Source organism: Vombatus ursinus, unplaced genomic scaffold (assembly GCF_900497805.2).
Source record: "Vombatus ursinus unplaced genomic scaffold, bare-nosed wombat genome assembly UNPS02014786.1, whole genome shotgun sequence".
Taxonomy (NCBI): Eukaryota; Metazoa; Chordata; class Mammalia; order Diprotodontia; family Vombatidae; genus Vombatus; species Vombatus ursinus.
In genome coordinates, this window is record NW_020954564.1 from 39,961,824 (window position 1) to 39,985,800 (window position 23,977).

General features: G+C 39.1%; 1 protein-coding gene across 1 annotated transcript in view; it reads right to left on the reverse strand.

The window, feature by feature from the left end:
• LOC114047135 (BMP/retinoic acid-inducible neural-specific protein 1) overlaps positions 1–23,977 on the reverse strand; it is a 168,211-nt gene that overhangs the window by 11,551 nt on the left and 132,683 nt on the right. The window contains exons 6-7 of the mRNA XM_027867890.1: positions 15,298–15,534; positions 12,244–12,466 (exon numbers count right to left, since the gene is read on the reverse strand). Of these exons, the coding sequence (XP_027723691.1) occupies positions 12,244–12,466; positions 15,298–15,534 (460 nt within the window). The remainder of the gene's footprint in view (positions 1–12,243; positions 12,467–15,297; positions 15,535–23,977) is intronic.

The following is a 23,977-nucleotide window of genomic DNA, read 5'->3' on the forward strand; positions in this document are numbered from 1 at the left end:
CACCAATAAAAGAGATTTGAAAGGGACAAAAGGATTATCAGGTATAGAAGTTGGAGGAGAGGGGAAGAAGCAGAGGGAAGATGAAGGCAACATTATAGGCAAAAGGACAGGAAAGGAATTTAACTTTGGGAGGGAGCTCTTGAGGTTTTTGAAAACTAATACAGATTCCTTCCATTGAGTCATATAAGCCATAGGGAGAAAAAAGACAGACTTTCACCTGAAATACTAACTTCTGTGATGGGAAACCTTGATGAATACAAAACACTTTCTGTACAGAGTCATAACCCTGTTAGAAAGGACATCAGCAGGCTGGAGGGTGATTAGAGGAGGGAAAATAGGAGACTATTCAAAATTGCACCATACAAAGATCAATGGAAGGGACGAGGGATATTTAGCCTGGAGAATAGTAGAAAATAGCTGTCTTCAAGGATCTGAAGGGCTGTCATATGGAAGAGGGATTGGAATTATTCTGCTTAGTTCCAGAGGGCAGAACAAAGAATAGTGGATAAAAGTAGCAGAGAAGCAGATGTCAACTTCATTGGAAGGAATACAAACAAAACAACACAAAACAAATCAAACAAACAAAAACTTCCTATCCAGGACTGTCTCAGAGTGAAAGGGGCTACCTTGCAAGATAGTGAGTTCTCCATCTCTGCTAGTTTTCAAGCAGAGAGGGCAAAAGAACATTTGTCCAAAGTGTTGTAGAGGGCATTTCTGTTCAGGAACTGGGTGCATTAGACAACATCTAAGGTTCCTTCTGACTCTGTGTCTGTATGATCCACATCCATATTATCACTAGTCATCTTGAGCAGTAGACAAAGAACATTTGTCCAGGAGAACAAGGTTCATAACGTCTTTCCTCACACCCACTCCCAGAACCACCAAAGGAAAATGCCCAGGAAAATAGCACCAAGAGATAAAAGGTAATTGTGCTTTCTATTTATAAGCCTAGTTCTATAAACTGTGGGCCTGAGGCAGTGCATGATGGTCATTGAATTATATAAGTGGCATAGTGGATAAAGGGTGGGACCTGGAGCCAGAAGACAGGAGTTCAAATTCAGCCTCAAACACTTAATAGCTGTGTTACTCTGAGCAAATCACCTCTAATCTCTCTGATTTGGTTTGCTTAGTTGTGAAATGAGGATAATAATTGCACCTAACTCCCAGGTTGGTTGTGAGGATAAGATGAGTTAATATTTGGAGCATGTTGAGAAATAAGCACTGGGCTTAAAAAGAGGAGGCTAGGCTTCTAGTACAAACTCTGCCATCAACTTTGATGACCTTGGTCATGTGATTTTCTCTTTCTTTTTCTCTGTTTTCTCCCTTTTAAAATGGGGATTATATTCAATGCTGTAGTGGAAAGAGTGCTGGATTTTTTGGAAGAGAGGTTGAGGGGATCTTGTTTCAGACTACTTTCTAGACTTACTAGCTATATGATCATGGACAAGTACCAAACTCTCTGAGCCACAATTTCATCATCTGTAAAATGTAAAAAATAATAAGTATAGCTAGTTATCTGCCTCATAATGTTTTTATGAGGATCAGATGAAATCCAGTGTGTGTAGCACTTGGTAAACTTTAAAGCACTGCAGAAATGTCAGCTATCATCATTGCCTCGAACATTTGAGAATCTGTAGTTTTATCAATGGACTGGCTAGGTGGTACAGTGGATAGAGTGCTGGACCTGGAGTCAGAAGGACTCATTTTCATGAGTTCAAATTTGGCCTCAGGTACTTCCTAGTGGTGTGATCCTGGGAAAGCCACTTAACCCTGTTTGCCTCAGTTTCCTCATCTGTTAAGAGAGATGGAGAAGGATATGGCAAATCACTCCAGTATCTTTGGCCAAGAAAACTCCAAATGGGGTCACAGAGTCAGACATGACTGACACAGCTAAACAACAGTAACAAAGTTTAATCAATACAGGTACTCCTGCTAACAGTGCAGATCCTAACCCATCCCTGATTTGGTTGATTTTTTGTTTGTTTTTAAAGTTACTGTGGCCACATATATCCATCATCTACAACCAACTTGGTGATAGATGCTTCTGGACTTAATAACAACCAAAACTTACATGGGATCTTAAGGTTTACAAATGGCTTTACAGTCATTATTTCATTTGACTGCCAAATAACCCTGTGAAGTAAAAGCTACAAAGAGTATTATCCTCTTTTTACAGATGAAGAAACTAAGCTTCAGAAAGAATAAGTGATTTTTTCCAGGAAGTGTCTCAGGTGGGACCCAAAGAACTTCCTGATTCCTAATTCAGTATTCTATCAAACAACACTGTCTCTTCTAAACTGGCTAGGCTAGTTCTAACATAACAGAGTCCATCATTGGTCCTATTTATGAAACCTTTCCAACTTCTTAGAATCTATGAGAGTTGGTGCTTAAATGGTACAGGTTTTGATTACATAGGGTCATTACCAATCTATGACATAGCATCAGAGGAGGATTTTTTTTAATATATTTACAATAGTAGTTATTGTATAATTATAGCTACACATACTGTATAATTATATATAAATTACATAGCTATAATTAAAAGTGATATAATTGCATAATTATCATATATAATATTAGTATGTATGGTTCATTTAATTTCATATATTATATATAACATATATAATTATGATATAATGAAATTTATTATTTTTATGTTTAGTTGTTTTTCAGTCATTTCTGACTGAAATTTCTGACTCTTCATTACCCCATCTGGCAGAGAGACTGAAGTAGTTTGTTATTTCCTTCTCCAGCTCATTTTGCAGATGATGAAACTGAAGCTAACAGGATTAAGTGACTTGCCCAGGCTCACACAGCTAATAAGTATCTAAGAACATATTTGAGCTCAGAAAATGAGTCTTTCTGACTCCAGATGTGGCACTCTAACCACTGTGCAACCTTACTGCTTCATTTATTATTATTATTTATAATGATAACTATTATTATTTAACACATAGGACCAAGTTAGCAAAAGCAAGTAGAAGTTTTACAGAAGTGAATTGCCCAGGGTCACAAAGTGAATGCAGTCAGGATTTAAACCCTGGGTTCCTGGGTCTTAGCACATTTTCCACTAAGTATCTGTCCTAACTGTAATAATCTAATCCCTACTACATAACAGGTATTATGCTATATTCTGGTAATAAAAAGATAATAACAAAATAATCTCTGACCTCAAGTACCACATTTGATCAGAGGAAACACTAAATACATACAAAATGTATGGAAATTGATTTTCTGGGGTGTGGGGTAGAAGATGGGGGGAATAGGGAATTATCCCCTACGAGCCTTATTATGGCCATGGATAATAGATAGCACCTGAGCTGAATCTTGGAGGAAGCTAGGCAGTCTTTGAGGCAGAGGAAGCAGGCTCTGAAAAAGCAGAAAGAAAATGGGCAGACTATCATAGAGTACAAGTAGACCAATTTGGCTAGAACATAGAACATGGTAAGGAAACTAATGCATAATAAACCTGGAAAGGCAGACTGGGGCCATATTGGGAAAGGCATTAAAAGCCAAACAAACCTCTGCCTCTTGGCTTAAACTACTCCACCCCATTCCTGGAATGGGCTCCCCACCCTATTTCTATCCACTGAAGTTGTTAAAAGTTTTGAAAAAGCTGAAACTCAAGCTCAGCTAGATTAGCCTTTTTTTTTTTTTGGCTTGCGTTAATTTTCAAGGCCCAGTTCAGATGGTATTTCCTGGGCAGCCTGGTGACCCAGTGGATAAAGTGCTTGACCTGGAGTCAAGAGGACCTGAATTCAAAGTTAGCCTCAAACACTTACTTAATAGCCTGGCTCTGCAAGTCATTTAACATCTGCAACCTCAGTTAGCTTAACTGTAAAATGGAGATACTATTATTTATTACCTCTCTGCAAGGGATGTTGTGAGAACCAAATGATAAAATATTTGTAAAGCACTTAGCACAGTACCTGGCACATAGTAGGTACTTAAATTCTTGTTTCCTTCCTTCCTACATGACATCTCCCCAACACAAAACTAATCTATGTTGGAGATAGGATCCAAACTCAGATCCCTTTCCCATAAAACAACATCCTCCCATTTTAGGGATGAGGAAAGAGAGGCAAAGAAAAATGAAATCACTTGTCCAAGGTCACACAGTAGTGGTTTAGTGGCTGATCTTAACACTGAACTTAAGTTTCTAGCCTCTGAATCTAGTGCTCTTTCTCCAAGCATCCTCCCTTTTATTCTACATTGACATTTTAGGAACATCATTTAAGGACCAATGAACTCATCACTGTGTATGCCTTGATATATATAATTTCCTTTCCACTCTTTGTGATAGTTCCTGCCTGGTAATTTCCATTAATGAACTAGGATGGGCTTATGACACCTGTGCTTCTAAACTTCCCAGGTGATGTAGTTGAAAGAGGGCTGAGTTTTGAATTTATGGACCTGGATTCAAATTTCAACTCTGTGCTACTTGTGTGATCCTAGATACATAACTAGCTGTGTGACCCTAGGCAAGTCATTTAAACCCTCGTCTGCCTCAGATTCCTCATCTGCAAAATGGGGATAATAATAGCCTTGACCTCTCTGGCTTGTTGTGAGGATAAAATGAGATATTATTTGTAAAATACTTTGCAAACCATAAGGTATTACATAAATGCTATAATGATGATGATGATGATGATGATGATGATGATGATGATGAAGACCATGATCATGATCATGATGGATTTCTCTTCAGAGAAAGTTCAGGTTAGTTGACCTGTAAATTTTCTTTCGACTTGGAGCTTTGGTGAATATTATCCCCATTTTTTAGTTGAGGAAACTGAGGTTTGAGACTACTAAATGACTTGTCCAAGGTTACACAGGAAATGCAAAAGCTGGAACTCAAGCCCAGATCTCCTGACCCACAATTCCAGTGCTCTTTTCAGTATCTTATGGTGACCTCTTTTGAGAGCCAATAACCTGAAGGATCAGCTTATTCTGACTGAAAAGAAAACTACTTCTGAGCCTAGGGCTGGTGGGGGACTACGCATACATACATGCAAACATATACATATATGTACAGATATGTGTGTATAAGCATATAAAAGTAAGTAAAAAGAAAAAAAGAAGAAATATATATTATGTATGTATGTATGTGTATCTATTTTTTTTTCTTTTTTACTTACGTCAGTCAAGTGAATCAATTGCCCTATTTGGTACAAATGCAGAATGACAAATAGGAGTCGAAATGGAAATATGCCTGGCAATGTTGGCTTAAATAAATTCAGCTCTTCACTCTTTAAGAAAAAAAAAACAACAAATAGCAACAAAAAACCTCACTTGTCAGCACTCACTTCTCTGCCCCTAACACTGGGTACTTCTGGGTGAATGTGGCTTCTTGCCCCACTGGTTATCCATAAATAGAAAAAGTAATGCTAAGAACTCTCCATTTGTCAAGAGTTTTGACACCATATGCTTGGAGGAGTGATGTGTAGGCTGATGTAACTGATGAACTGTACACAAAAACTTGGTGTTATTCATCTGAAGTGCAAAAAATAGTTAATGAGAGCATTTAATACATGCTGAGGGTGAATTATAGGTCATAGCCATCTAGATTATTCAGCCTGAGGGTTAGGGCCAGCTGGATCTACTGGAGTGGGGAGGTGGGTAAGTTACAGAGGACTTCAAAAGGGCCGTATAAAAGAGGTTTGCCCATCAACAACAGATAAGAGGGCTGTTGTGATGTAGTGGGAGGAATTCTGTGCTTATAGTCAGGAGACCTATATGACTATATGACCAGGAAACCTGATCATAGCCCAGACCCAATATCTACTAGCCAAGTGACTATGGGCAAATCACTTTCTCTCTCAAAGCTTCAGTTACTTCATACATAAAATGGAAATACTAATACTTGCAGGATCTTCACAAGGTTGTAATCAGGAAGGAGTTTTGCAAACCTAAAAGCTCTATATACATCAAAATCTGAGTTATTAGGGGAACTGTCAGAAAACTATAGTGAGCACAGGTAGGTCTTGCTTTAAGAAATATGATATATGGCAATCTAAAATCATGGAAATTGTCTTACCAGAGGACACATAAGTCTGTGGGCAGATACTGGCAGTCTCAGACAATAAGTAGTAAAGGAGAGTGTTGTTATCAGAAATCAAAAATAGGAAAGAGAGGCAAGAATCCAGGTAAGCAAAAATAAATAAATGAATGAATGAATGAATGAATGAATAAATAAATAAATAAACATGACACATACATGGAAGAATGGAAAAACTTACATGATCTGATTAAAAGCAAAGTAAGCAGAGTCAGAAAAACACTTGCAATGACTACCTCAATTTAAATGAAAAGAAGAAGAACAGCAAAACAATTGAAGATGAAAAAGCTTGGCCTTGACTAAGAAGAGATATGAGGAGATATCTCCCTTCCATTGCTCCATTACAGAGGTGGAGGGGAGGGAGAGGAAGGGTGTCCATGGATGTGGAACACTGACTATAATGTCAGATTTTTAGAATATATTAAGTTCTCTTTCTTTCTTTTTTTATTTTAAAAAAATGTTGTTATAAGAGACGGTTCTCTGGGATAGGGGAGTGAGAGAAATATGGGGAATATCTTGGTGATTTAAACCCAAAAGATATCAATAAAAATCTATTTTGAAAAATCCAGTTAGGCAAGGCATGAATGAAGAGATGTAATTGCAATGAGTTCAGGCCAAGGACAAAACTTTCATAAATAGTGGAAGGGGAGTAATACTCCCAGAGACCAGAGCCCTGTCTTTTATTCTTTACAAAAAGCCTGATCAAACTCTTTGTGGTATTCAATGACATCTAGTTGCGGGCATAATGTTTTAGAAACAACAACAACAACATTAACAAACTAAAGCACACCCAGAGGAGGGCAGTCAAGATGCTGAGGATACTTGATGTCACGATATTTGAGAATCTTTCAATAAACAAGACATATTTTCCCAGAAAAGAAGATGGGAAGAATTCTGTCTCTAAATCATGTGAAGGGCTGTCATATAGAGCAGGTATCAATCTGGTTCAGGGTAACTCTAAAAGACAAAATTAGGAGCAATAGGAGGGCATCATATGACTAAGGAACTTGAAATTCTTTCAATGTTAACTTTCATTTAAGAGGTTTCGCTCTTAACCTGAAGTTTTTATCAGAACATTGCTAGTTCCATACATGGCTTTCTAATGCCTACAATGTTGTCAAGAGGATGGGCTCTTGACATAAAACAAAACAAAGGACAAAGTCATCTAAACAGTGTCATAATTAGAGCAATAGGGACATATATGTGAAAGCTGACAGCATCTGGCTTGTTTTGACCTTGTAAAGCACTGGAGAATTGGCAACAAAGAAGAGTACATTAGAGATGGATGAAGAATTAGAAGTCCTGAATTTTAGTCCTGGCTGTGTGACCTTGGGCAAATCTTTACCTCTTTGGGTCATAGTTCTCATTGGTAAAATGAAGCCCATTTGAGTAAGATGTTTCTAAGTTTTCTTCTAGTATTAATACTTAAGTTTTATGGTCTAACATTCTATGTTCTAAAATACCTATCTATTCTAATAAATATTTTACATTTCAAGCTTCATATTAGTTGTGTCATTCTATAGTCTTTGCTTTATGCTTCTTTCTAGCACTAATAATATAATATATACCTTTGCAACATTTCTACCATTCTTTCCTTTCTTTCTGAGGCAGTTAGGTGGTGCAGTGGATAGAGTGCTGAACCTGGAGTCAGGAAGACCTGAGTTCAAATTTGGCATCAGATACTTACTAGCTTTGTGATCCTAGGTAAGTCACTTAACCTCATTTTTCCTCAGTTTCCTCATCTGAAAAAATGGGGATAATAATAGCACCTACCTCCTAAGGTTGTCACAAGGCTCAAATGACATAATAATTTTAAAGCACTTAAGCACAGTATTTGACAAATAATATGTACTATATAAATGTTAGCTGCTATTATTATATGCATACATAAATATATTTACATCATTATGTATGCATATACAGAAAGAGAAAAAAAAGTTGATTTTGAAACATGAAGAAATTTCTAACCCCTTAGACCCATTTAGCTCTAGAATAAAAGCTCTACATAAACAATACATTCTTCATCTAAATTCTTCATCCAATGCCTTACCTCAGGAAGGCAGTGTTAAGTGGGTTCTCAAACATCATGTTAATGGAACATAAGCTAGGGGCAGGTGGGTGGGGTTCAGATAGAGCCATGGTGATGGACTGCATCTGTCGCATCATCTTCCCAGTTGCTCAGATTTTCATCTTCAATTATCCTCATTCTCCCTCATCCCACATATCCAATCAACTTTCAAGTCATGACAATTTTACCTCCATGACATCTCTATCAATCATCCTTTTTTCTCTAGGGCAACTAGGTGGCACAGTGGATAGAGTACTAGGCCTGGAGTCAGGAAGACTTGAGTTTAAATCTGGATTCAGACACTAACTGGATGACTTTAGACAGGTCACCTGTTTGCCTCAGTTTCCTTAACTGTAAAATGGAGGTAATAACAGTACCTACATTACAGGGTTATTGTGAGTACCAAATAAGATAATATTTTAAAATGCCCACTTGGCACAGTGCCTAAAACATATTAAGTGCTCTAAAATGTTTGTTCCTTTCCTTGCCCCTTTATTCCCACAGGTACCACCTTAGTACCAGTGTTTGCTCCTCATCTCTCACATGGGACATTGCCTTAGCCTCCTAATAGGTGTCCCTGCTTCAAGTCTTTTCTATTTAAAAAGCTGCCAAAGTATTTTTTTTTCTAAAGCCTGACCCAACCATGTTCTTTATCTGTTCATCTCATGAAAGCACCAGTTGTTCTCTATTGCTCCTAGAATCAAATACAAACTCCTCTAGCTATCATTTGAAGCTCTTCATAACCCGGTTCCAATCTACTTTCCAGTCTTACTGATTGCTCACTGTCTTATCCGTTAGTCTACAGTACAACCAAACTGGCCTTCTTGCTGCTGTTCATAAAAAAAAAAAACATTCTAGCTCCCAGAGGCAGTGAGGTGGTATTGGATAGAATGTGGAGCCTGGATTTAGGAAGACTTGAGTTCAAATCCAGCCTCAGAAACTTACAAGTTATATGACACTGTAAAAGTCACATCACCTCTGTTAGCCTTAGTTGCCTCAACTGAAAAATGGAAATGATAATAGCACCTACTTCACAGGACTGTTGTGAGGATCAGATGAGATTATATTTGTCAAAAAGACTTAGTGCAGATTCTGGCACTTAGTAGGTGCCATCTAATGCATATTCCCTTCCCCTTCCCTCGCCATCTCTGTGCCTTGGCACAGGCCATCTACCATGTCTGGAATTTACTTCCTCCTGACTTCTGCTCCTAAAATTCCTGGCTTCCTTCATGGCTCAGTTCAAGTTTGACAGCTTTCTCTAGGAAATTTTCTCTGATCATCACCTTCCTAGTCAGTGCCCTTCCCCTCAAAAGTTTTAAAAAATAATTGTTTTCTATGAATTTCTATTTTCTTATCTGTGCATGTGTTTTCCACCAAGAGAATGCAAACTCTTCGAGGGCTAGGGCTGTTTTGTATTTATCCCCGAAGACCCAGCATTTATCTTAGCACCTGGCACACAGTAGGTCTCAATGGGGGTATAGAATAAAATGAAAGAATATCAGTGGTAGGAACATCCTTGAGTCTCTACAGATTTTTTTAAATTTCATCTTGGCAGCCTTAGCACCTAGGCCAGTACCTCATACATAAATGCTCATTGATTGATGGGTTGATTAAATTCTTAAAATGCCAAATAATTGTCCTTATAGAAACCCTTCTGACCTTTGTCTATATTTCACAGAACAAATTAACTTACTGAATTTAATTTTTCTCTAACAATTCATAGTTCTGTTCCTTGTGTACCTAGTTGGAGAATAAGTTTACCAAATATTAGATTAAATGAAGTTCAGCCCTCTCATTTTACAGATGGAGAAACTAAAGCCCAGAGAAGGAAAATGTTTTGTTCAAGGTCACTTAGCTATTCAGTGACAGGGCCTGGCCTAGAACTCAGGTCTCCTGACTCTGAAACCAATGATCTTTCTGCTATACTAAAGTACCCTTGTAATGAACTGAAAATAGCTCAGCTACCTTCAGGAGCTAAACGACAAACCCAGAGACATTCACTTACACTTTGGTGGTGCGAATAGCACCTGGCCAGCCAGCCTGACTTCTCACAGGCTTCAGTAAGGGCATCAAATTGATGTGAGTGGAAAAAAAAAAAGAGCAGTACATCTGCAAATGCTAACTTGCTCAGCCAGCAGGGCCAATGAAAGGTTTCCGGTGTCAGCGCCTGTAGCTGTCACCTCTTAATAGCAGATAGGTTCCTTACCTTAGTGAGAAATGCTCATTAAATCTTTTGAGCCAGTCCTCAGAAAGAAGCTAACACCAGCACCAAGGTAGAGCTTAGCCCCACTGCACGGCCCTCAGTGGCATCAGCGACCACTTCCCTAGTACCATTCTATGCTCTAGAGGGAACTGAATCTACTGTTCATTAGCTTTAACTACCAATGGTTCCTTCATAGTGCTAACTAACTACAAAGAGGCATAAAATTAGAACTGGAAAGGACTTTGAAAGAGAAAACATGAAATGAGGCTCTGAGAGCAGAAGTACCTGGTCCATTTTCAAAACCCAGTTAGTGTCAGAGCCAAGACAAGACCTCAGGACTCTTGACCTTTCCCAAGAAGCCCCCAGCCAGAGGTAGCCTCCATATAAATAGCCAGGGCCAGGAACCAGAAATGAGCATACAAAGAAAAAAAAATTGCTGAGTAAGAATTATTTCTTCCTCCCTCTGGGCACCAACCGAAGCTCTCCATAGCTTCATGCAGTTGCTTGGAGTTCAATTGAAACCTGTCCTTCATGAGCAGCATCCTATTCTGTTGACTGCCTATCTCTAAAGGATTCAGTGTGGTTTAGTAGTGAAAACAGCACTAGGTTCAAGTTTGTAACCTACTGCTAACTAGCTTTGCAAACTTGTGTCACATAACCTCTATGGACTTCAGAATGAAGAAATCAGACTAAAGCATTTCTCAAGCCCCTTCCAGCTCTGGCAGTCTATGATATTTCCTTTCTTCTTCTCCTCTAACAAGTTTGCTTTATTTTTATTTTTTTTAATATACTGTTCCTTCTGTGGCTATGGTTTATTCTCTAAGGTGGATGACAGAGCTAGGATTATGGTTAGGCAAAGCAAACAACCACTCAAGGCATTGTTAAATACAACTTTTTTTTATAAATGAACACATTTTGAATGCCAAATAAATATGACAGTCCATGGTCTTCAGTGATTTTTTTTTTCTTTTTTGCTAAGTCAAGTAGTTTGTGCTAGAGTGAAGCCTTCAAGCCTCCAGTGGCTGTGCAATGTTCCAACCTTTCCTATGATGCAAAAATGTCTGGTGCAGACCCTGATCATAGCTAGCTAATCTATGAAGTGAATCTGTTTCAAGATGCTAATGAATCACAACATCAGAGAATCAGAGAGCTGCAAAATTTTGGGGTTGGAAAGTTCCATGCGCATCATCTAGCCCAAACTCATCACTTCACACATGAGAAAACTGAGGCTCAGAGAATGGAAGTCATTTAAAAAACAAAAAAACACACACACACACATGGCTAGGAAGTGGCAGGGATGGGGCGTCAACCTTGGTCTTCTAACTCCAAATTCAGAAATCTTAAACACAACAAGCCAGTCTTTCCCAGGGGATTCCTGATCACATGTTACTTTAATAGAATAGATTACACGGCTCTATGTGACCTTAGGCAAATCATTTCATCTCCATGGCCTTCAGTTTCCTCTATCTATAAAGTGAAGGTGTTTAACTAGATGTTCCTGATAATATCAATAATAGCTAACATTTATATAGTGTTTACTATGGGGCAAGCACTGTGATAAATGCTTTGCAATTATCTTATTTGATTCTCACAACAATCTTAGGAGATAAATACTATTATTAATCCCATTTTATAGGAAACTGAAGAAAACAAAGGTTAAGTGTCTCAGGGTCATAGAGGTGGTGAGTAAGGCTGGATTTGAACTATATATATATTATATATATATATATATTATATATATATATATATTATATATATATATATACATATATATAATTTCAAGCTTAGAGCTCTATCTACTGCACCACCTAGCTGCCCCATGAGAGAACTTTTTCCAATGGAAAGCCCCACCCTTCTCAGACCTGGAGCTCTTTGGAAACAGGGTGGAAAGGAAAGGAGAGGAGGGGAGCTCACCTTTCTCTTGGCAGCTGGTGGTTTGGGTTGTGGCGGCAGCGGACGCTGAGGCCAAAGAGTTTCCGGGCAGTGCGTTGGATCTTCTGTCTCTGAGCTTCAGTAGAGCTCTGGAGCAACTTGTAGCGGTTTTGTAGATCCCAGTCATTCCCCCAATGCTGGTGGATGCTCCCAATGGTCAGAAAATGGTTATTAGGCAGCCTCTTCATGAATGATTTAAATTCATCTGTTGCAAAACACAAGCCCAGATGCAGAGGATGAGGCCAGAAAATGCCCTCCAAAAATAGCCACATGATAAAAATGATCACTGAATAGTGTAGGCTTGCAAGTAAGGTTTCATAATCTAGGATTCCTTGGTAATAGAAATCATCCTACCAGCTTCTTTCCTGCTCTCACTTTCTAGACCTCTCCTCCATCTCCTAGAAAGTGCAGGGGTCATAAAACGAACAGTTTCATTTTTTTTCTGCTTATGTACTCACAGACCATGTGAGTTCAAATGGACGTTTGAGATCATTTAGTTCATCTTCATTTTGCAAAGGAGAAAACTGAGGTTCAGAGACGAGAAGTGACTACCCAAGTTCACACAGCAAGTTAATGGAAGACTCTGAACCCAAGTCTCTAGACTCCCAGGCTAGTGTTGTTTTCCAGCTATTATGTTGAAGGGTTAATGGAATTTGGGTATAATTTATACTGCATAAGAGGTTGCAATGGGATGAAAGTAATAATCTTTGAATATGGCAGCTTTGAGTAATTTTCTCAATGCCCACATGGTATCACCTAAAGTAAATGAGCTAAAATGAAAGCAATATTTGGGTTGCTCATGAGATCTTCTTAGTCTTAGACCTGCAAAAAAATTGGGATGGGAGGTTCAGTGAAGGGGTAGGATTCCTGTCTATCCCTAAAGACCTTTAGAATGAGAAAGGTTTGCTATTAATCCTAAGTAATCTGGCTGAAGGGAATAAATGGTGCTAATGACCTCTTCAGATCCCTTTCATCTCTATTTTTATTTATGGAAATTTTCTGAGTCCATTCAGCAGTTGACCCATTTGTTGGCACAGAAAGAGTTTTCCCTCTAATCTGTTTGCAGTGAACAATTATTCTCCATGTCTGTGGCTTCAGAGTTAGTGGCAGATTGGGAGGCGAAACCCAGGAGTCCAGAGCTCCAAATCCCAGCTCTAAGAAGCAAGCAGGCCTCCCTACCCAATCCTTCAGTAAGCATAAACAAGCTTGTGAATCTGTGTATGTTCTAGCTGAGTCCTGCTTAAGCCTAACCATTCAGGGACGTGAAGGCATTTCTGCCTGGGGTAGGAGTTGATAGTCTTTAGCAGTAGTTGGCCATTAATCTGATGAAATTACCCAGAGTTGAAGCTGTTAATGCTATTATGGGCTGAAAATGAAAAGAGGAAGAAGAAAAAAAAATCAAACCACAGATGCATATATGGATTTCTCTCCTTAATGGGTGATGCTGTTTTCAATTGATACATACATAGGCATTAGAGAGTGAATGTCCTTGTGGGAAGCAGGCACAATGCATAAGTCATCTAAGTGGTCTATTCAGCTCAATACTTAGCTTCTCATCTTCTTGTCTTTCTTACCCAAAGTGGTTTCTCTTCCTTCCCAAGAATTTGATTCAGAGAAGCCAGCCAGTTTTTGCATGCAGCCTTTGACTAGACCTTGGAGCTATTAGGACAGAGTTCTTTCTAACATTTTATTTCCACAAACATGCCTTTTGTTTAGGATCAACAACAATAAAAATAACATGAATTATACTACAAATTCCTTTTCTTTCATGAATTCTGTAAAGTTTTAAAGGAACTGTGTATCATTAGCAGCTTTACCTCAGTAATGTGACCTTGTAAAAAAAAATGAACTTAGAGTAAAATCACCAATAGCACATACAATCAGAATATCAGAGCTGGAATGAGCCTTAGGATACTCGAACATAAACACTTAGAATGTTAGAGGTGGAAGGAACTTCTTTAGAATAGAAAGCTAGAAGATAGGATGCCTAAATTGGGAGAGAATGTAGACTATAGAATGTAAAACAGACTATTTAAAACATAGGCTATTAGACCTAGATAGAAGGATATTTGAACATAGAATGTTAGAATATACAATCTGGTAATGTTATAAATGGAAAAAATGGTGCATACTGGTAAGCAGATAATCAGAACCATGGACAGGGCATGTAAGTTACTCCAATTGGTCATCCCAAGTACCAATGCAAATACAAGTCAGGCAGAACTTTGTTAGAGAAAATTACTCCTTGCTCCATCCCTCACCAGAACAGAACAGAACAGAGTAGTAATATAGGGCACTTTCTACTCTTACGTGTATTTTGATTTGCTCTCCAAACAGGTGTGGGGGTCTCATGGTATAGAAGCAAAGAGTTTTCCACCCCATCATTAGACTTATCTTTGTTCCTTTTGTAAATCGTCTGAGACTATGCAAAGCCAAAATCGAATGGGTATCTTAACAGTGCTTTTACCTAGAGAGTACCAGTATCACCCTGCTCTTTCTCAGGGAGCCTTCGGACTATTCACAATGACTATCCCATTATTTGGCAAGTATGTCTCTAAACGTTTAAAGGCACCTAGGGAACACATGGAAAAGGACACAGTGGGTGGTCCTGGATGAGAGTTGGAGGTGAACATCTGCCAGGAAGGAAGATGATCTTAGTTCCACACTGTACTATTGGATTTACTGTGTGACCTTGGACAGATATCTTTACCCCTCTGACATAATGATGACTATAAGGGAAATATGCCTGAAATATTCCTGCTCTCCAAGGAATATTTTTAGAGGTCATTTCCTATCTTTATCTAGAGCTTATTTTTGTTGTGGTGATTGTTGCATGTTAGATCTTATTTTTATTGTTAAATGAGTCTCTCCCCAACCCTCCTTCCCTCCATCCCTCTCTTTCTTCCCCTCTCTCTGTGTCTCTCTGTCTCTCTCTATCTCTGTCTCTGTCTCTCTCTCTCTCTCTGACACACACACACACACACACACACACACACACACACGGAACACAAGGTCATCAGCTGTGAGACTCCATACCTGAATTCTCCAGGTCTTTATAGGCTTCTGTCCAAGACTTGGCCATGTTGGCCAAGGTGTACTCCATGATCTGGATGTCAGTGATTGGGCAGTTGCATTGTGGAAATTCCTCTGCACACTGACATCGGCACTGGCTATTCTTACACACATACTCTCCTTCTCCATTGCACATTATGTAACTCAAGGCTGACTGGACAAATTTCTCTTGCAGATACTGAGGGAAGATTATCTGAAGACCTGCATGATAACATAAAAAGGGAAGGAGAGAGAAAGGGGAAGAGATAGGCACATTAAATAGAAGTTATTTCATTAACCATTTTGAAAGGTAATATATCCATTGGGATGTGAAGCTGCCAGGTTTCTTCTGTTTGTTAAAACTGAAGTCCTTGGGATGGGCCAAAATTCTAGCACTGTGGAGGGTCAAGCTTGTTAGAGAGATCTCTTTTTCAACCACATTCATTCCAACTCTATATACTACATTATCCCCTTTTCTTCATGGATAAATGATTTCTTTAGTGTGAGAACATCCTCCATTGACACAAATCTCAACTCCTCCACCACTTTCCTAAAATTGTTTTATGAACTGCTATGCCAAAATACACATCAGCTGATGGGAAATGTTCTATTGAGAAGCCTCTCCACATTTAGCTAGTATGGTATTTGGATAAGAAATCAGGCTTGGACATCCAAAAAAAAGGAAAAAAGGACCTATTTGCAGAAAAAAATATTTATAGCTCTTCTTTTTGTGGTGGCCAGGAATTGGAAATCAAAGGGATGCCCATCAATTGGGGAATAGCTAAACAGGCTGTAGTATCTGATTGTGATGGAATACTGATGTACTATAAGAAATGACAAGCATGATTATTTCAGAAAAACCTGGGAAGACTCACACAAACTGATTCATAGTGAAGTGAACAGAACCAGGAGAACATTGTACATAGTAATAGCAATATTGTTTAAGGAAGAACTGTGAATGACTTAGCTGTTCTCAGCAATACAGTGATCGAAGACAATCCCAAAGGACTAATGATGAAGCATACTATCTCCCTCCAGAGAAAGAAGTGTTATTGATTAAATATAGACTGAAGGATGCTATTTTTCACTTTCTTTCACTTTTTTTCTTTTATTCTAGTCTTTCACAAAATAACTAATATGGAAAAGTTTTACATAACTGCAAATGTGTAACCTATATTTGATTGCTTACCGTCTCAGGGAGGAGGAAGGGAGGGAAGGAGAGAGGGATAGAATTTGAAACTCAAAACTTTAAATAAAAATGTTAAAAAAAAGAAATCAGCCTTAGGGGCAGCTAGATGGCACATGGGATAGAGCACTGGCCCTGGAGTCAGTAAGACGAGTTCAAATCCAGCCTCAGACGCTTACTAGCTATGTGGCCCTAGGCAAGTCACTTACCCTTGATTGCCTCAAAAAAACAATCAGTCCTGGACCTGAACCTTTTTTTCCAACTTGATAATAGCTGGCACTTATACTTATATTGCACTTTAATTTTTACAAAGTATTTTTTATTTATTACCAAATTTCACAGTTATCACAACCCTGTGAGGTACCTCCCATTTTACACATGAGGAAACTGAGGTCGAGAGAAGTTAAACAAAAAAAAACCATCCTAGGGTAACACAGCTAGTAATTCTCTGTGTCAGGATTCAAACTTAGATCTTCCTGATTAAAGTCTGGCACATTCTCCAGTAGGCCAAATTTAAACTTCACGGGCATAGCTATCAAGAAAAAAAAAAATCACTTTCCAGGCTGATTCTGGGAAGATATTTAATACTGCTAAGAAGTCTTGCTCAGTATAGGTATGTTCTACTTTGGAACAGATTCTTTCTGCACTCCAAGACATCTTGCCTAAGAAGATGCACAATAACCACAGTGATGGCCCTCTCTCCTTCTACCTCTACTGCAACTCACCTTTTGATGCATAGAGCAGTTCTGGGCAAGAATATAAATTATAGGGGAGAATATGTTCCCCCATCATCAAAGACAAGAAAGTAGGAATCTCCTAGTGCCAAGGCTTCTCAAGGTCCCAATATATTCTGCTGAATGGTATGTTTGGAAAATGTGTGACAATAATAAATATTTGTTAAGGATATACTAGGTTCAGATCACTGTGACAGTCATTAAGAGGTATACAAAGTTTAAATAAGACATAGTCTCTGCTTTCATGGACCTTACAGACTAGTAGAAGGATAAGGAATCTAATCAGTTTGTATGATATATACTGTTGTATAGTAAGTGCATTAGAGTGATACAAAACAAATACCCCTTAGAAACTGCCAAAGGGAGCAATTTTTATTGATCCTGTGTGTCAGAGAAGGCTTCACGGACAAAACGGCATTTGATTTGGGCCTTAAAGTTTGCATAGTAATTAAATAGTGAAAAAAAAACAGGCAAGAAAGGCATTTCAGGCATAGGCAGTACTGTAAAGAAAAGAATGGAGGTAGGACAGTACATGGTGTGTTTGAGAGTAAAGAAAATAGAGTAAAAAGACTGTAAAGTCAAGGAAAAAGTACTGACCATCAAAAGATGGGCCTGTGGAGATGACCCAACAATTTCCTGAAAACTTATTCACAGTAAACCCTTAATGAGCATACATTCTATGAATATGATGTCATTAAGTGTAGGGGAGGTACAAACTTTTAATAAGACATAGTCTCTACTCTCATGGAGCACAGTCTTTTAGGAGGATAAGGCCCAAATGCAGATGAGTATAGGGAGAGAAATTGGACCTATGAGGAAACTCCCTCTACCAGGAGAGAGTTACTCAGAGTACTAAGAAGTCAAGTTACTTGGTCAGGGCCACAAGGCCAAAATGTGTGAGAGGCGGAACCTGAAGTTAGATCAATATGGCTTCAAAATCAACTCTGGTCTCGATGCCATTCTGCCTCTCATCATACATGGTAAGAAGACTAGATGGGTAAGAACAAATTGCCATGTATGGCCCAGGGGGAAAGGTCACTGCTAATCTTAGTATCTTTAGCAACATCCCAGGGATAACCGAATCCTCAAAGGACTTAGCTAACTTCTGCCTGCAGATGTGGTTTGATTCTCTTCTTCTCATCTTACCCTTTTCTTCTCCCCAAAAGCCTCTTTTTCCCTACTTCTCCCTTTTGGAGTTTTGTGATGATCTACATTCTCCATTATACATCCTTTGCCCAGCATTTTGGACTCAGTAGTGAGAAGCAATAAAACAATACCAAATAAGTGCCTGGACTCTAGCTTAGTCAGTGAACTACCTATAGGAAACTTTCCTGAGTAGAGGATTTAAGATTCCCTCTGGCTTCCAACATTCACTGTCTCCAATTCTAAGACTCTTTTAGCCCAGCCCTACCCCCTTCTTTCCATCCAACTACTGATTATTTTTATGTTTGTCCATTCAGACAGAATAGTACAGAAGAATCTCATCTTTTCTGTCTGTCTTTATATGATAATAGCCATTTTCTAGGTAATAAAGTACCCCACCACACATACACACACACACGCACACACACACACACACAAAGTATCTTCAAGAAACAGGCAATGCAAGGATTATTCTCCCCATTTTTTCAGATGGTAAAATTGAGGCTCATTAGCAGGGGTGTCAACTCAAGTCTCCTGATTCCAAGACCAAGGCTCTTTCTATTTTTCCATGCCAATGCTTTATTTCCATGTGCTTGCTCATCATTTTCTCTATCCCCTGTGTGTGGGGAGAACGTTTTCTATTCTTGGTTTCAGCCCAAAAGGAACTTGAAGAGCAAGTTTTTTGAAAAATGCGTCAAATCATCTCTTAGTTTGGCAAGGATTCAAAAAGCAGTATTACCTTCTATGTTTAATGTAACTGGAGGAAAAAAAGACAGAGAAGGCTTGGCATTGGGGGCTTTTTTTATGAGCGGTTGTAACACAAACAGGCTTCTCTTTAAAAACGGAAATTCCGTCCGTGCCGCTGCGTCTCTAAGGCGGGATCTCTTGGGTAATTTTGAAGGAGAATAATGAAGACAGAGGCAATTAGAAAGTACTTTTATGCAAAATGTCATTAACTGTTGAAAGTTACGTAACTATTTTGTTAGCAGCAGGGATTCACAAGCAGTCGTGGCCAAAGGCTTCCCTCAGTCACCTGTGTTCAACAAAGAAGCCCAGTTCTGGCCTCATATACTGGCGCCTCATTCCTTTCCCCATTTCAATGGGAGCCATAAATATCTTGGGGCAGGATTTGGCCCATATAATCACTGTTGTGTAAATATACAGCTGCTGTCTGGTGTGGGATATTTTGTTCCACATAGCTCCCAAGGAATTACACATGTGCATGAACACATAGCTCCATATGCACTTATGCAAGTAATAATAATTCAAATTTATGGAATAATAACTCATATGCATATAGTGACATGTCATGTTTCTGATGCTTTAAGGTTTACTTTCTTCAAAATAATTCTGTGAGTTTGGTGGTTCAAGGGTAATTCTCCTCATTTCACAGATGAGAGGGTGTAATCCCAGAGAGGGCAAGAGACTTGCCCAAGGTCACACACCTAATAAGTAGATGGCAAAACTAGGACTTGGACCCAGATCTTGTACCCATATGAGTTACAAGGGATGTAAAAATAAAAGTGAGGCTGCTCTTTTGTGAAGGTTATAGATTCCACTGCGCAATTGGTAGGACTTAACAAAAATTGTGATTTTCATTTCAAAACCAACTCACCCACACTGAACATATGGAATGTTTTCTTTTTTTTTCTTAGACTACTTAGAATTTTACATGTGATGCCTTCAATATACAAGTTGTGTGGGCAATGATGGTTGTGTGAGCATTAAAAAGAGGACCATCACTTTCTGCTTCTTTCTCCCTTGCTACCTCACATCGTGATCATTGGGCTTCATATATGGAAACCCATCTAGTCCTTCTGTCCCTGACCCTGACATAGCAAGCATCATCTCTATTCTGATCGCTCTAGTTTGACCAAGGGAAGGGTAATGAAAATGAAGAGAATCAACATTTATATAGTACCTATTATGTGCTAGGTACTGTGCTATGTACTTTACAAATATTATCTGCTTTGATCCTCACAACATCCCTGTGAGGTAGATGGTGTTATTATCTCTATTTTGCAGTTGAGGAAACTGAGGCAAACAAAACTTAAAGTAACTTGTTTAGGGTCACAGCTAGTAAGTGTCTGAGGTCAGATTTGAACTCAGGTCTTCCTGTCTCTAAGCCCAGAACTCTATCTGCTGCACCACCTTTTTGTTGTTGCTGCCAACTGTCTCAGTTGTGTTTGACTCTCTGTGACCCCATTTGGAGTTTTCTTGGCAAAGATACTGGAGTGATTTGCCATTTCCTTCTCCAGTTCATTTTACAGTATAAATAGTAATTGTTTCTGTTCTGGCCAAGAACTCTGAGGGTCTCCCCACCACCCATTGATTCTTTTGTGAAGGCAAACTAGGACATCTTTTGCCTCCATTCTTTTTTTTTTCCTTTTCTACTTAATTATATTTTTATTTTTTCCCAATTACATGTAAAGATAGTTTTCAACATTCACTTTTATAAGATTTTGAGTTCCAGATTTTTTTCTCCCTCCAGCCCCTCTCTCTTCCCCAAGATTGCATGCAATCTGATACAGGCTATACATGTACAATCCTATTAGACAGACATATTTCTACATTAGTCATGTTGTAAAGGAAGAATAAAACCAAAAGGGAAAAACTATGAGAAAGGAAAAAAAAAGAGAGAGAAAGAAAATAGTATGAGTCTATCTGCATTTTTACTCTATCGGTTCTTTCTCTTGATGTGGATATCATTTTCCATCATGAGTCTTTTGGAATTGTCTTAGATCATCGTACTGCTGAGAAAAGCTAAGTCTATCAAAGTTGATCATCACATCGTGTTGCTGTTTTGGTGGATGGTGTTCTCCTGGTTCTGCTCACTTCACTTAGCATCAATTCATGCCAAGTTTTCTGAGGTTTTTCTAAAATCTGCCTGCTCATTATTTCTTACAGAATAATTGTATTCCATTACATTTATATACCACAACTTGTTCAGCCATTCCCCAATTGATGAGTATCCCCTCAATTTCCAATTCTTTGCCACCACAAAAAGAGTTACTAGAAATATTTTTGTACATGTGGGTCCTTTTCCCTTTTTTATGATCTCTTTGGGATACAGATCTAGTAGTGATATTGCTAGATCAAAGGGTATGGACAATTTTATAGCCCTTTGTTTTGCCTCCATTTTTACCTAGCCTTTAATTACTGAATGTGTGTTGCCTCAGACAAACTAAGACCTGGGAAAAACCTTAGCTTAAAAAGGCCAAGGTCTCCCACTGCATCTGGGGCCACAGCCAGACACTCTGACATATGTCTTGCCACTGGACTCCGATGACTCTAGAGGAGAGAGTGAGGCTGATAACTTTCACTACCTCACTTAAATCCAATACATTTGCAGTCAAGACATCACCCTCCTCATATCATTGATCCTCTTCTAGAATGTAGGATGAACAACAAGAATCATTTTACAGATAAGGAAACTGAGGCAAACAGGGTTAAATGACTTGCCCAGGGCCACACAACTACTAAATGTCTGAGTCCAGATTTGAACTCAGACCTTCCTGATTCCAGACCCAGAAGTCTATGCACTCCACCACCTACCTGCCTCTAAACCCATACAAAAAGGGAGCTATCTCCATTAACATTAAAAGAATGGGAGAACATTTTAAAAATTGCCTTTCCTACCCTCTTTACAGATGATGATGATAACTGGCATGTATATAGCATTATTATTTCATTTGATCCCTACAGTAATCCTAGGAAGTACTATTATCATTCCCATTTTATAAATAAGGAAACTGAGGCAGACAGTGGTTAAGTGACTTGTTCAGGGTCATACAACAAACAGGTGTCTGAGGGAGGAACTGAACTCAGATATTCCTGACTCTGGGTCCAGTGCTCTATGCACTGTGCCACCCGCTGCCTAGATAATGACAAACTCGACCAGATATGGGAACTGTTTTGATTAAAGTTCCCATTTGAGACTAAGTCCCAAGTCTCCTACCTCTTAGTCCAAAGCTCTTTCCATTACAGTCAAATGGGGTCTTTTCCCACTGTTATAGTTATCCCTATATGAGTTGAGATACAATGTTCTGCCTGACTCCTCAAAAGCTACTTGAATTCAGGCACAAGTGTGCGAGCATTTCTAGAATAGTTTAGTGTAGTCTTCCTCCTAGATTACTCTTGCACATATATATCACCCAAATTTCTGACCTCCTTTGCTACTTAGGGTCCGGTAGATATGAGGTAGAAGTTGATAATAGGTCATGTATTCAAAACTAGATTTGCATTAGGAGAGAGATCCTTCCCTTTTCTTTTCTTATCTCTCCCAATACAGCAAGCATCAAGTGGTTAATAAATGCTTGGTAAATAACAAAAGGGATGGGGCCTGACAGATTTTGAAATTAATTAGGCAATGTCAGAGATGAAAATTGAGTCATAGCTCTCAAGGATGGGACCTGACCTCAGAGTGTACTGGCTCAGTCCCCCATGTCCCCCTAACCTCCCACCTCAGGCTAGTTTGGCCTTAAAACTTGGTTTGGATTTATCTTGGTGAGAAAGTATGCTTGAGGAATATCGCCTGAGCCCAAGACATAGAATCAGAATATCTCAGTTCCAGGCTATCCCTTTTGTCACTTAATAGCTGTGTGATCTTGGGCAAATCCCTTCCCTTCTATGGGTCTTGACTTATTCATAGGTAAAATGAGGGTATTGGGCTAGGTGATTCCGAATTCATCTTTTAGCACCAACATTCTTAGAAGAGCCTGAAAAAAATGTTCAGAGGCAGGAATGGCCATGGTTCACTCTAAGCACCTTTAAGGCAGGGACCATTTTAGATCATAGGATTTAGACCATGATAGGCCCTTATAGATCAAATACAATCCCTTCATTCCACAGATGAGGAAACTAGATCCTTCAGAGGTAAAGTGACTTGTCCCAAGGTCAGATAAGCAATGAGGAAGAGAGTCAGGATTCCAACCCCCATCTTCTTAGTCCATATGCACGGCAAAAACTATGCTATAACTTCCCCTAAGCACCTAAACTGGTGCTATACTCCCTGAAGGGACACAACAAATCTTTCTTGACTAAATAGTTTGTTTTCTGACCTATTTCATTAGTAGCTAAATGCACACTCTCTTCTGATGTCAAGGGGAGGCCAATTGCGCTAGATGAGGGAGAAGGAAAAAAAAAGGTCCTTGTGTGATGGAAGACAAATATTTTTCTCTCCCATTAGAGTATCAGAATGCAACCCCCTGTAGACATCGTCAAGCCCTATAGGACTCCCAGCTGTTGTCTTGGACCTGGTAAGTTCTGCCTGTCAGATTCTGTCGGTTTCTGAAACGCATGAGGCAGAGGGAATAATAACTCCGAGTGAACCGCCTGCAAGCCTCCTGGCCTGATCCCCTTCCTCACAAAAAGCCCAGGGATTTCAGACTGGCAGATAAAGGACTTTATGGCTGGAACAGCAGCACTGAACTCCAGTGTAATGAAGGCACGCAGGTCAATTACCCATCTGTTTGTGTTTCTGTTGCGCTGAATTACAGTATCCATCGCTGACAGCTCATTGGAGTGGAATGGAAATAAGACAATAATTCACCGGGTGAAACTGTGCAGAAAGGGCGAAAAGGCTGTGATCTCATTCAGAAGT